This window comes from Polyodon spathula, chromosome 7, assembly GCF_017654505.1.
Source record: "Polyodon spathula isolate WHYD16114869_AA chromosome 7, ASM1765450v1, whole genome shotgun sequence".
Lineage (NCBI taxonomy): Eukaryota > Metazoa > Chordata > Actinopteri > Acipenseriformes > Polyodontidae > Polyodon > Polyodon spathula.
The window spans coordinates 47,997,140-48,010,364 of record NC_054540.1 but is presented as its reverse complement, the minus strand read 5'-3'; the positions used below and the strand labels follow the sequence as shown (position 1 = coordinate 48,010,364).

Below are 13,225 nucleotides of genomic sequence, written 5' to 3'. Positions count from 1 at the left end.
TAAACTATAATATTTCTTTATTTTGTCTATGCAGTGTATAGTGGGCTTAATGTCTTCCAAGTCCCTATATCCTATTGGTTTGGATTTTGATAGATTAAGTGTCAATCTGAAAGGATGACTGAAGTAAATAAATCTTAATTCACATAAAAACTCAATGCTTTGGTAAAATATTATACATCAGTGTGATATGCTTAGCTTTATTGTGTTGTGAAGTCCATTTCAAGGATGTCACCCATAGCCCATTAGTTTGGATAATGAGCCCTGTGAAACACATTTATAACTCTTGACATAACAAGGAGATGTATTGTACAATTCAACCTTTTTAAAGCACATTGAGAGAAGGTCATACTGTAAGTAAATTACATTTGCCACAGGCAATTCTATCTGCACACTAGCATCTCTCACTACAGTTTTACTTGTATGATGGTGAGACATTTTAAGGTTCCGTTCACAATAGGAACAGATTGTGTTTTCATAATTACTTTACTTCTACTCTTTAGTTTTTGTGGGAGTTTTTTTTTTTTTAATTTACACAATGGTAGCCCTTCAAAAATTGCAACGTGAGGTCCTGTGCAGGGTTGACTGATGTATATTTTTGAAAACAAAGTGAAATAGTATTTTAATTTTGTAATTTATTTGAACTCCCTTCATCAACCTGTAAACTGTTAGCATTACTTCTTTAAAATATCACATTCTTATTGTCTTTCACTTTTATGCTAATACCTTTTCTCAGTGTTGGCCAGTATTTTTTTTACTGTATAATCTGATCAGTGTCAGAACTATTTAGGTGATATGCTGCTTGTAGCATATGTATTTTGAAACACTTCATAAATAAAATGTAATTATCCACTTTATTGGGTGGAATATGCATTTTCAGTTGGCTGTAATATTGATTATAATTGACTCAAATCAATGTTCTTGATTCAGAAACAATTATTTAACATACACTGATGGATTGGATACAAGATCTGTATGTAAAAAAACAGTGAAGTGTATTCACTATCCAGAAGTAGGTAGCATTGTCTTGTTAAAAGCTAATAAGACTTTGTAGCAATGTTGCTTTTGAAATCTTGCTTGTATTGTCTCAGGTGGGAGCATATTCTATGGAAGAGATAGCTGGTAAGCACTGAGATAAGAACCATTACTTATCTATATAATAGTATTATAGAAAGGTGCCAGAAAAACAAACAAACCTATTTTAATAATTTAATTTGTGTTTTTAAATTTATTTATTAGTAGTGGGATTTTCATGTTCGGATATCTGTTCAAGATTCAGACAAGTACTCAGATATTTCGTTTGTAAAAGGTTATCAAAGCTGCTACATGTAACACTGTTTTAAAGAAAAACAATATCCCAGAAGTAAGAGTAGGTTGTGAAGGCCTTAGTTTACCCAACCGAAACATAAGATGCCACATAGTTTAAGTTAAACATGTGTTTCTTGTGTGTTACTTACATTTAATATAACCCTTTTATATTTGATAAAGAAGCACAACAGTGTAAAAGAACAGCTCAGTTGGTAATACTCATGTTTCTTGTTTTTGTTCTGCTCTAAAATAAATGTGTTGATTGACAAATGTGTTGATACACTACTAGACTATATGTGGCTGCTTGTATCAAATATAATTAATTTCACTAACAATGACTTAACCGCATATTTATTATCATGACATTTCTCATTTTGTATACATTTGATCCTGGTTGTGTTCAAAAAAGCAATTCTTGGACATGCCTTAGCTCTGCATTTATAACCACATCTTAAATTTTGTTTCTCCAGATGTAAAGCAGTGATCGACACTTCTGGCATGCGAATCAGCAGCAAACATTTCATTGTGGAAGACAGCTATGTGGCAGATGAGCAGCGCAAGAGTGTCCAGCATAGGTGAGTTAAAGGAAATGTGCAGGTGAGCTTTTAAGGCATAGCCAAAGGGTTTCTCATCTGGTGGTCCGAAACATTCCCCAAATTAGGCGACTGCCTCTGCCTGTTCCCACACAGTTAACCCTAAAATTTCTAAATGTTGTTTTCAGGCAGTATTTTGTTCAATTATTCAGTTCTTACTTGAATACCAGTAGAAGCTTTGGCATTCACAAAACAAATAATCCTAATTATTATTCATCAATCTATGTGAAGTTTATGAAAATGTTCATGCTATAACATTTTTCTCACCCATTTAGGTCCAGAATAACATTCTGGTATTGCCTTGCTCTCTATTTGAAGTAAATGTTTGCTTTTTCTTCATTTAGACAGATTTCTAGAGCTGTCCTCATCACGGATAAGTCTTTGTTGAAGGCAGAATCGGATCAGCAGGTAATACTGGAAAAGCTCAAGGTTAAATACATATTGGATAATTTTTGTTAATCAATTCAATAATTTAAAAGAGCACTTTTTAGATGCTTTTATTTTGTACTTCTTTTACACAGATTTCCCTTATAACGGTTCCCCCGCTGGAGCCTGGCCGTCCTGCCGTCCGTATTATTGAACTCTGTTCCTCATCCATGACAAATATGCAGGGAACGTGTAAGTTTAATAAATAAATACATTATTTTCTATTACTTAAACTTTGTTCTTATACACTGTTCATAACAAGTGCAGGTAACATTACAAATACCATGAAGTGTAACTCTGTCTTGTCATGAGTTCTTTTGTACAATGGACTAAGTCTGTACCAAACAAAATGCTTTTTTGGAGGTGCAAATATAGATACAGTGCCTTGCAAAAGTATTCAGACCCCCAACCAATTCCTTGTATTACTGAATTACAAATGGTGCATTGAAATTTCGTTCTGTTCAATATTTTTTTTTATTTTAAAACACTTAAACTCAAAATCAATTATTGTAAGGTGACATTGGTTTTATGTTGGGAAATATTTTTAAGAAACATAAAAAACTGAAATATCTTGCTTGCATAAGTATTCAACCCCCACACATTAATATTTGGTAGAACCACCTTTCGCTGCAATAACAGCTTTAAGTCTTTTGGGGTAAGTATGTACCAGCTTTGCACACAGTGTCGGAGTGATTTTGGCCCATTCTTCTTGGCAGATTTGCTCCAGGTTGGTTAGGACGGTTGGACGCTTGTGGACCGCAATTTTCAAATAGTGCCACAGATTCTCAATGGGATTGAGATCAGGACTTTGACTGGGCCACTGTAGGACATTCACCCTTTTGTTCTTGAGCCACTCCAATGTTGCTTTGGCCTTGTGCTTGGGGATCATTGTCCTGCTGAAAGGTGGATTTCCTCCCAAGCTTCAGTTTTTTAGCAGACTGAAGCAGATTCTCTTGCAGTATTTTCCTGTATGTTGCTCCATCCATTCTTCCTTCAATTGTAACAAGATGCCTAGTCCCTGCTGATGAGAAGCATCCCCACAGCATGATGCTGCCACCACCGTACTTCACTGTAGGGATGGTGTGTCTTGAGGCATGGGCAGTGTTAGGTTTGCACCACACACAGCGACTTTGAATTTTGGCCAAAAAGCTCTATCTTGGTCTCATCTGAGCACAAAACCATTTGTAATTCGGTAATATGGGAGAATTGGTCAAGGGTCTGAATACTTTCAAGGCCTGAATACTTTCGCACTGTGTGTGTGTGTGTCGTGTATGTGTGTATGTGCATATATATATATATATATATATATACTTTTTTTTTTAAAAAAATTTAATCACCTGGTTATCATTTAGCATCTTTCTGTAGACTGCAATCGGGAGTTTGCAAACGATTGCACCATTTAAGCAAATTACCATATTTTTTTTACTTATTAACCGAAATTGCTACTTGGTGCCAGCGTCCCATCTCACTGTAGTGGCTGCTTTCCCTCCTGTGTACATATGCTATCTAACATTGGCAGAGATGCTAAAGAAACATACCTTATTCTTTTAAAGGTACAGGCTTCAATTTAAGGGATTTCTGTGTCAAAAGCTTGTGCAACAAGTGAAGAAAGTGAAAGTGTATACAGATGCTATGCCAGTGTTGTGTTTGTAAGGGGATAGCTACACACCAGGAGCTAGTTACTGACTGTCATTGCAATTCAACAATTAGTTTGCCCTACATATCTTGCTGGTGGCCCTAAAGTACAGCAGGGGTTCCAGAGTAGAGGATGAGAAGACATTTACAAGGAATATTTCGTACAAGTTTTCACTAGCAGGGACATCTGGGCCGCATCTTCCCGATATAAGTAGAAACAAGGGAGGTCATTTCCAGACCGCTGGGCTTTTCAACCAAAAGACAGGCGATGTCCAAGCTGATTGGTGGATTGCAAATATGGTACCAATATTTATCAAAGGGGGAACAAACTACAGCCTTACCTTCATAGCGTGTTAATTAACTGAATCAATCATAAGCGGAAAACCTAGTTGATTGTGTATATAGTAACATTATAGAAGACAAGTGCAGTGATTCAGAAATGATCTTGCATATCCTGGACTTTCATATGAAGAAGTTATAGCAAGGATAATTTTGGTGAGAGAGTATGACAAAATACATCTTAAACTGGTGAGAATCCAAGTGAATACATGCAACTTAAATGCAGGAAGCAGAGTGTACTTCTGCTGGGACTAATGTTCTAGTTGGGGCCATGTAGCCAATGGAATGCCATAGGGATCATTGCTGCTTTTTCTTATCTCAATAAATGACATGCAAGGTGATAATTAGACAGCGTCTACATTTTGCAAACACTCCAGCATGGGATTTGACTGCATTCAAGTGGAATGCAGAGAGAAGTGGAACGTAAGACATGTTTATGGAATAGGTTACCAAGCCACGTTGTTGCTGCTGAATCATGAGGAAGTTCTGGGATCAGTCAGCTACTGGGAACCAGATGAGAATTGATGGAGCAAATTCAATTTAAAGGTGAACATTTAGAATCCTAACAAATCTGCTTTGAATCGGCTTTTGAAAATGTCTTTCATATAATCATTGTTTCTGACCTCAGTGAAACCAAACTCCTTCATTTGCCCTAAGAAATCGACACTGTAATGATGGAATCATGAAGCAAAATAATTTCTCTTCATGTTAGGTATTTCACTGAAAGATTAATGGTTCAAGCTCCTAACTAATGCAGTCATACCTGACTAGATCAAATGCAATCAAAATATGTAATGAAAAGTTTGACAGCCACAGTACACAGCTGATGTGTAAATTATATAAGGTTAGATGATTTATAGTTGAAGTTGTGCAGAATGTTTTTTGACAGTGCCAAACACATTACATATTATGAGAATATATAGTTCTCTCTTTCATTTTTTTTGTTGGAGTCCTGTATGTTCCATATATTTAGAAGGAATTGTTTGACCGGATATCTTTATACTTGTTATGGTAAGTTTGCTTTACATTAATTCTTGAAAAAGGAGCTTCTACCAAACTCTTTTTTTTTTTTTTTTTTTTTTTTTGTCATTATCGCATGTTTTTGACGTTCTAGATGAATAAAACCTATTAAACACCAGACAAGTAGACAAGCGATCACCACTAAAAATACTTTTTCATAATTGCAATGTGAAAGTGAGGTGCCACTTCATGAATTTCATCGCCCATCAGTTCAAGATATTTCCCTTGTTTCCATCTGGATGGAGATTTTAATTGTAAGCATAGGTGGTTCAAAGGGAATTTAAATATATTAAAATCATTTTGAATAAACTATTAAGTTATATTCTATTTAAACACTTTTTATCAAGGTTTTTATGTAATCACTTTCAATATAGTAATCTCTTTGTTTGCTTCCCCTGCCAACAACACCTCTCTCATTGCAACAGTAAAATATGCCTTGTCTTTTTGCCATGCTGTGTTGGTAGTATCTTTCTCATCGATTTTTTTTGTCATACATAAAGGTTTACATTGGGGAGAAACAGTCTGCTACTAAATACAAATGACAAATTCAGTGTTATTCTATGGGAGGGTATATTTTAAATGGTCAGACCGCAGTCCAATTTGGCCTGACCCACCGTTTGCATCCATAAACTGGTTTTACAAGATCTGAGATTGTGTTAAAGGGCGTGAGAAGAAATAGCAATAGCAAGTACAGCCTGCCTCTTTGTGGCCACAAAAAAAAAAAAAAAAAAAAAAAAAAAAAAACCTTGAGGCCCTGTATAGATTCATCCATATAGAATTTATAGTTTACTACGTGACTTTCAAAACAAACAAAAAACCAGAGGAAGTTACACAAAAACGAAATTGATTGATTGACAATGTACTGCGAACCATCCAAACAACTTTCCATACGAGAGCCTTTTGCATTCCCCTCCTTTTTTAAAATGTAATTATTTCCCTTGAATTAGCTTTGATTTGTTTTAATTAACTTGTCAATTGTGCAAGGGATTCATCTGTGTGCTGCACTCAATTTAACTGCGGCTGTTTTCTCCTGTCAAGTTAAACACTAGCATTGCAGCACTTGCTTGGGTGTGGGCAGGGATGTTGAAAATAAACATTCTGATTTAGTAAAAATGAAAAGAACGTTTATAGTACCACCCGTAATTCATTTTTTATTACCCTGCTCAGAAAACAGCTCCATAATTTAAGTCTTACCTACAAATGTAAATAATTTGAAAGTATAATTGTATCGCATGAATAAAAAAGCATACTGCATTTTAAAAATCTCTTAAACTTCAAGCCCCGGTATGCTTGTTTGTGTTTGTTTGGTAAAATAATCTAATGGTAATCCTTGTTAGTCTTAGAGAATTTCCTGTAAAAGTTGGTATATGTTTAATGCGCAGTAAAAACATCAGTTGATGCAAATTTAAAAATTATATATTTAATTTTTTTTTCCTCTTGCGGACAGACTTGGTCCATCTTACCTGTCCATCTTCAGGGACTGCTAAAGAAGATTTGAGTCTAGTTGTGTCCAGATTGTTTTCTGAAAATGTGGATGCGGATGAAAAGGGTAAGACAAAAATAATTCTTTGTTCGATCATTTTGGTGTGGGTCAAAAATCAGACTTAAATTAATATACTTATGTATAGAGGTTTATGAATGATTCTTCGTAGTATGTTTATTTGCCACAGGAGGATGTCCCAGTAACTCACAAGGCCCCAGTGGTTTTCACTTACTTGTTCTGCTTGCTTTATGAAAATCTGTCTTTTGGTCATTTGGTTTATTGTGAAAAAGCAGCATGACAGGGATTTAAAGTGTTAGGTACTGTTTTTGCCTGAAATATACTTTTTTTTCTTTTACCTAAACTGCTGTATGGCATCCTTTTTGTTTTGTAGTTAATTCAGTGGATTAAAGTAAGGCCATACTTAATATAGTGGTACATATAATGGCTTTGATTTATTTACAAATGAAAGAATATTCTAATGCTGAGTTTTGGATGGATAACGAACTATGAAAATGCTGTGCTCATCACTAGCTATGAGCAAAAGAGATGGATTTAAATATAACAGAATGATACCACCAAAGTCATCTGTCAATAAAATTTTGGTAGAAGGCTGAAAAGTCCAAAACTTTTGGTCATGGTTAAGTAGCCCTTTCGATTACATGGTAATGACTGGAAGTCTCCTTTGTTGGAATCGGAGGCGGTTCTCAGGTGCAGTTATGCTCTGGAAAGCTAGTTTTCACTGCTACACAGGTCTTTTTATCATCTGAATGAGGTGGTAGTATTTTAATTAAAATGTCAGTACAAATACTGTTGGAGTTACTGAGGATAAATCACCAGATAAGAGGAGCAGTGGGCCAGAACAGGTCAGAGGCAAAGTCACCTGGATTGCAGATCTAAATCCATTTTATTAGTCAAAATGAAGAGACCCCAGTAAAAGTGCAAATTTTGAGATTTATATTTTTTACATAAATTGATGGATGTGAAAAGTTTAGCCTAATCGGTTTGAACGTGGGCAAGTGACTTAATTTATTAAATTAAACAAACAGTAACACATGATTTCACATTGCTTGCATATGATCTTAGTATGGTTGTATTTAAAAAAATAAATAATAATGTTTGGGATATTTTAATTAAGCATCACCTTTCAGAGGTGCACAATAAATCACCCCTGTTTCTGTGTCTGACACTGGTGTAAAATGAATGTATTAAATCTATTTTTGTTTGCATTACTTTTAAATGCTTTAACTGTTTTTGTTTTAAATGCGAGTTTCTAAAATTGCTCGGCTCCTCGGGTGCACGTCGGTGTACTGCAGAGTTTGGAGTCCCTAGCACACTGTTAGGTACTCAAACAGTTTCAGCACCTGGTTACAGTGTGTGATTTGGTCTCTAATTGTTTGCGAAGACCGACAAATCTTCTGAAATTTAAAAGGACCCTCAGTGCTATTTTGATATAGTTGAAAATGTCATCAATATCAGAAAGTTTTCCCTCTGTTAAAGTTTTACCCTAAATGCCTTATTTATTGTGATCTTTTTTTAATGATTTAATGACTTCAGGGTGTGGAATATACTCTAATATCCACACGCCCCAGGTGCATTCTGTCACGTTGTAAATACATATATATATTTTTTTTTATTAGATGCTGATTCAAGCGTGGAGAAGCCTTCAGTGTTGTGGGCCCTGTATTTTAACATGAGAGACTCCTCTGTAGCTGAGAGAAGCTCCTACAGTCTGCCTTGTAATGTCTACGTCTGTTCTGGACCAGACTCGACTCTTGGCAGTGATCATTCTATTAAACAGGTAAAGGACATGAACCATTTGCTGTGTTCTAAGGCATTGTGCTGATTATTGTTGGTGTTGTTATAATAAGCTTGTCCCTTGTGCTCACCATTTGGATTCAGTATGTGGCTGCAACTTCCTTAGTTCAATAGTTCTGCAGTGTTTTAAGTTTATAAAAATATTTCAAGGTTTGGACCAATAGGAAAAATAGATATTATTTGTTTAATATTGCCATCAACTTTTTTTTAGATGTGGACAGACTTTTATATATTTGCAGGTGATTTAAACAACAGTTAATTTCACATCGGGGCACTATACTAAATGAGTGATTGAATTGTATTAAAAAAAAAGTAAGAATAACTTTACTGACAGGCAAATAAAATGGTACTAATTAATCATGCCAGTGAGAAGTGTTTCAGTATGATGGAAACTCCCATGGCTAAATCCTAACAGCACTCTTAACTTTGCCCTGTCAAAGTGTCTGATTCCTCATATGTTAGAAACCGTTTGAGGCAGTGACTACATACTTGCAGAGTTATACAAACCCAACATGCTAATGTGCTGATGACCATGACATTGACCTAATATGGCTACCGTATCTAAGCCATGTTATCGGTTTTTGATAAATGAATTATTGGCAGCATTAATGAAGTAAACCTACTGATCCCGCTGTTAGCAGTTCTTGCTAATGTAACCAGTCAATCTGGGATTTATTAAATTTTTCCACAGAATACTAGAATGTTACTATTTGTGTGTGTCACTTAATGGCTATATATATAATATATATATATATATATATATGATATATATATATTATATCTATATATATATATATAAATCTCATCTTAGCAATCCAGTAGAATCCAATAACAACCAAATCCTAAGAATTTAATGAATGCAGCCTACTCTTGAAAATTAATGTAAACTGTAAATTATGTGATTTCAATTCTTCCTGTGCACATTTTTTAGCTATCCCTGAATTTAGGGTTTTGAAAGCTTCTCTCTCTAAGCTTCCAAAATAATTGAGGCCCACAGCAAACCTGTTTTAAAAAAAAAAAAAAAAAAAAAAAAAAATGCATTTTCTATTTTCTTCTGCTACCTGGTGGTAGGAATAATAAAGTGCAGCTGATTTCAAGGTTTTTAGACAATTCACAGTTGTTTGTATGTGCCAGTATTATGACAGGTGGCACTCTGTGGCTTGGAACAAATATTTTCTATAAATTGCACTGTTAACACCCATATTACAAAACAAAAAATTATGAAAAGTATTAAAGCATAAATATGTTTGGATGTAAACAAAAAAAGGGCATGTTTAATTAACACTTACTAAAGCCATTTTTGTGATAATGTGGTGTGTTTTTTTTTTTTTTTTTTTTCATTATTTTTTTTTATTTTCCCTCCCCACAACTAGGCTGAGAGTATCTTTGGTCAGTTGTTCCCTGGTGAGGAGTTTTGCCCTCCTGCCCCAAATCCTGAAGACATTATTTATGATGGAGATGGAGCCGAGACAGAGAATGCAGGCTTTGGGACCCCTTTGGAGCCAGAGCATAACAAGCCAGAAGAGGATGCAGTTCCTGAACAGGAGAATGAAAAAGCAATGACAGAAACAACAGAGAAAAACACCACTGTTACCCCGGTCAGTTTGGCTACTTGCGACAATTCAACAGAAGAACAAGATACAGAATAACTCCATGAAAGCTCTTTCTTCTCATGAAACAGAATTCTACAAGTTATTTTACCTATTTAAACATGTAACATTCCTCAAAGCCTTATGAATATGGTACACCTTTAAGCAAAAAACCTTTTAATAATGTGAACTTATTTTAATTGTCTTCATTTGCAGGCTGTCAATGTTAACATTGTTAAGTTTAAGGAATCGCTTACTTTTTATATGTTCATTGTCTGAGGTGAATGTTAGTAATGTCCATGGACATTCATTTAAAACAAATTAATGGTGTGTGTGTGTGTGTGTATATATATATATATATATATATATATATATATATATATATATATATATATATATATATATATATATATATATATAATCTTAATGTAGCATAGAAAATAATTCCATAAATCTTACATGTTTTGCACTTGCATTAGCTTCATTAGTCTCAAATGTGCAGTTTTTAACATGGTATCTGGTACTAGCTTAGGTTAAAGAATGTTCTCAGTTTCTAAGCCTTTTTCCATTCATATGTTACAGTTGTAATTCTGTGGTCGTTTTGCTTCAGCAGCGTCTTCTGGATCAAAGTATGTTACCAACTGAAAGCATGTCAATCCAATATGGGAAACAGCTTCAAATCTCCACATTTGAGACCTATATAACAAATGGACGTGCACAACGATTTATGAAATAATTGTTAGCTACAATCACTTCAACCCTAACATGGCTGCATTTAATATTTTTAGCAAAGCGTGTGATTAAAGAAAAAAAAAGAATGAACACTTCATTTATTTTTTTCTGATTTAAAACTCGCTGAACAGTTGTCACTGCAACAAAAAATAGCTAAGTAAATTACCTCATCTTTTTTCTGCTATATTTAATAATTGTATTAAAATAATAATGGCTAGTGCATGCCCCTAAAACTTATAAATGTCTTCATAAATCATTCAACTTACTAGTGTAAATAGCATGTTTCTTTTTACATTTGTTTAGGTATGCCATCTAAACTGCTGGATATTTTAATAAATTTACGTTTCTCCAAGCCTTGTGTAAACTGAGCGATTTGTATCTATGTGGCGCGAGAAGGTTTAGGTTTTTTTGTTTGTTTGTTTGTTTTTTTGTGTTGTTTTTTTTTTTTTAATTACAGGGCACATCTTAACCTAGCTTATACCATATAACGGGCAGATGCCCATTGACTATTTTGATTGGATCGCCAAAAATACTTCCACCAATCGGAGAGTTGCATACAGTACTCGCAGCGATCCTGCCCTCTGTCAGACTGGTGTTCAGAACAGATTAAAGAGAGAAATAATGTGTCAGATATCAAAGTGGACATGAGAATGCAGTGGCAAAGCCAATTTGCTTGAAAACATTAAAAGCAGACCAGAAATTTCCATTAATGGATTTAAAAAATGTGGAATTGATGATGCGATCCGAAACCCAGAGGCAGTGTACACTGTCGTAGGACTTTTTATGTTAAGCATTTTTGTGTAGTGTTTGCTGTGTTTTTTTTTTTAAGAATGGTTTAATTAAGTAACCGTCAAAATGGTTTGTCAGACTTGTTGAAAGCCTGTAACAAAATGGTTTGTTACTGTCGATACTATTGCAGTCATCGTGGAGGTATAGCAAAGTCCAGAAACAAAAAAAAACGTTAAAGGGTTTTGCGCCGTATAAAATCTGAGCTAATTTTGCCAGTGCTTACTAGTCTTTTAACTTTATTTTGAAATGATTTCGAAGCAAATAAACATTGTCATTTGGCTTTATTGTTAAAGTTTTCACACTTGGCTACCCTACAATTACGGTAGTAGAACCATGATCGTTCCGCTGTGTTATGTTGTGATCATTTTAAAACTGAGACAGCAAATGCTTATCATAATTGACAACCAGTAAACTTAAGCTCCATAGAAGAACGATAAATACTGTAACTTATAAGGCCACCTTTGTTGTTCTCCAAGTTGCTGCAGTTACATTGTAGAGGCTGTAACAAGTTACTGTAAATGAGCGACTTGTTTTAAGACATGTGTAATTAAGTAAACGTCTATTTAAATGTTTTTGGAATTACAAGTATAAATGCAAAACTGACACTTTTGTGAACGTGCTGTAAAAAAAGTATAAATCCACCAAATTTAATACCAGCCAAAATTTCCCGTTATACGGTATATAAACTTAAAACCAATCTTTATGCTGACACCTCCAGGCATATCAAAGTTTGTATATGGCGCGCTGTGCATCTGACTGGTGCATTTTAAGCTTGCATATTTTTGGATGAAGTCCGCTGCCATCTGGCGATGTGTGGTGTTTGTCTGTTTACTATGTAGTTAAGGATGGTCACAATCGGTAAACTTTTTGGATCAGTGGCTGGTTCATGCAAAAAACACACAACAGCAGTGCCAAACGGAACCCGCAGGCATGCTGGATTTTTTCTTTTCTTTTTTTCACCAGTATATGTACCACAGACAAGAGGAAGGGGGCACGGCACAAAGTTTGAGAACCGTTGTTCTAGAGACCATCAAACACCGTCAACAAGCGAATACACAGACAGCACTGTTTTTAAGTGGAGTCATCCAGTAAGTTTCAAAAGATCACACTTTATAAAATGTCAATACGTTGTCAAGCCACTTTTTTCGAGTTCTTGAATTTGAAAGTGCTTGGACAAACGCAATCCTTTGTACCCAAAAATAGAGCAACATTGAGTATTAAGTATTAAGTGTTTTTTTTTTTTTTTTTTAAATGAACAATTGTGGGACATAAAATAAGGAATTTGTATTGGTTATTGTAGTACTTGGTGTTTGAAATGGGTGTCTTTGCCCTTAAATTACATGTTGAGTTTCTGCTTTTGGACAATTAGGGTTCCCGTATATAGATTGGGGTTAATCTAGGGGATACAGGGAGTGAGAATGAGTGAGACTAAGCAAGCTAAAAAGCTGCACTGTCCTCTCTTACTCAGTACAATTAATACAGTGAGCTCTCGCAATAAA

The 13,225-nt window shown here is 34.9% G+C and overlaps 1 protein-coding gene across 2 annotated transcripts in view; it reads left to right on the top strand.

Moving 5' to 3' along the window:
* Positions 1–10,541, top strand: part of LOC121318703 (rab proteins geranylgeranyltransferase component A 1-like) — a 41,921-nt gene extending 31,380 nt beyond the window's left edge. For both annotated transcript variants that reach the window (XM_041255659.1, XM_041255657.1), the window contains 6 exons: positions 1,776–1,880; positions 2,243–2,306; positions 2,420–2,516; positions 6,766–6,867; positions 8,439–8,599; positions 9,990–10,541. In XM_041255659.1, coding sequence (XP_041111593.1) covers positions 1,776–1,880; positions 2,243–2,306; positions 2,420–2,516; positions 6,766–6,867; positions 8,439–8,599; positions 9,990–10,265 — 805 coding nt within the window. In that variant the 3' untranslated portion in view covers positions 10,266–10,541. The remainder of the gene's footprint in view (positions 1–1,775; positions 1,881–2,242; positions 2,307–2,419; positions 2,517–6,765; positions 6,868–8,438; positions 8,600–9,989) is intronic.
* Positions 10,542–13,225: the final 2,684 nt, after the last annotated feature.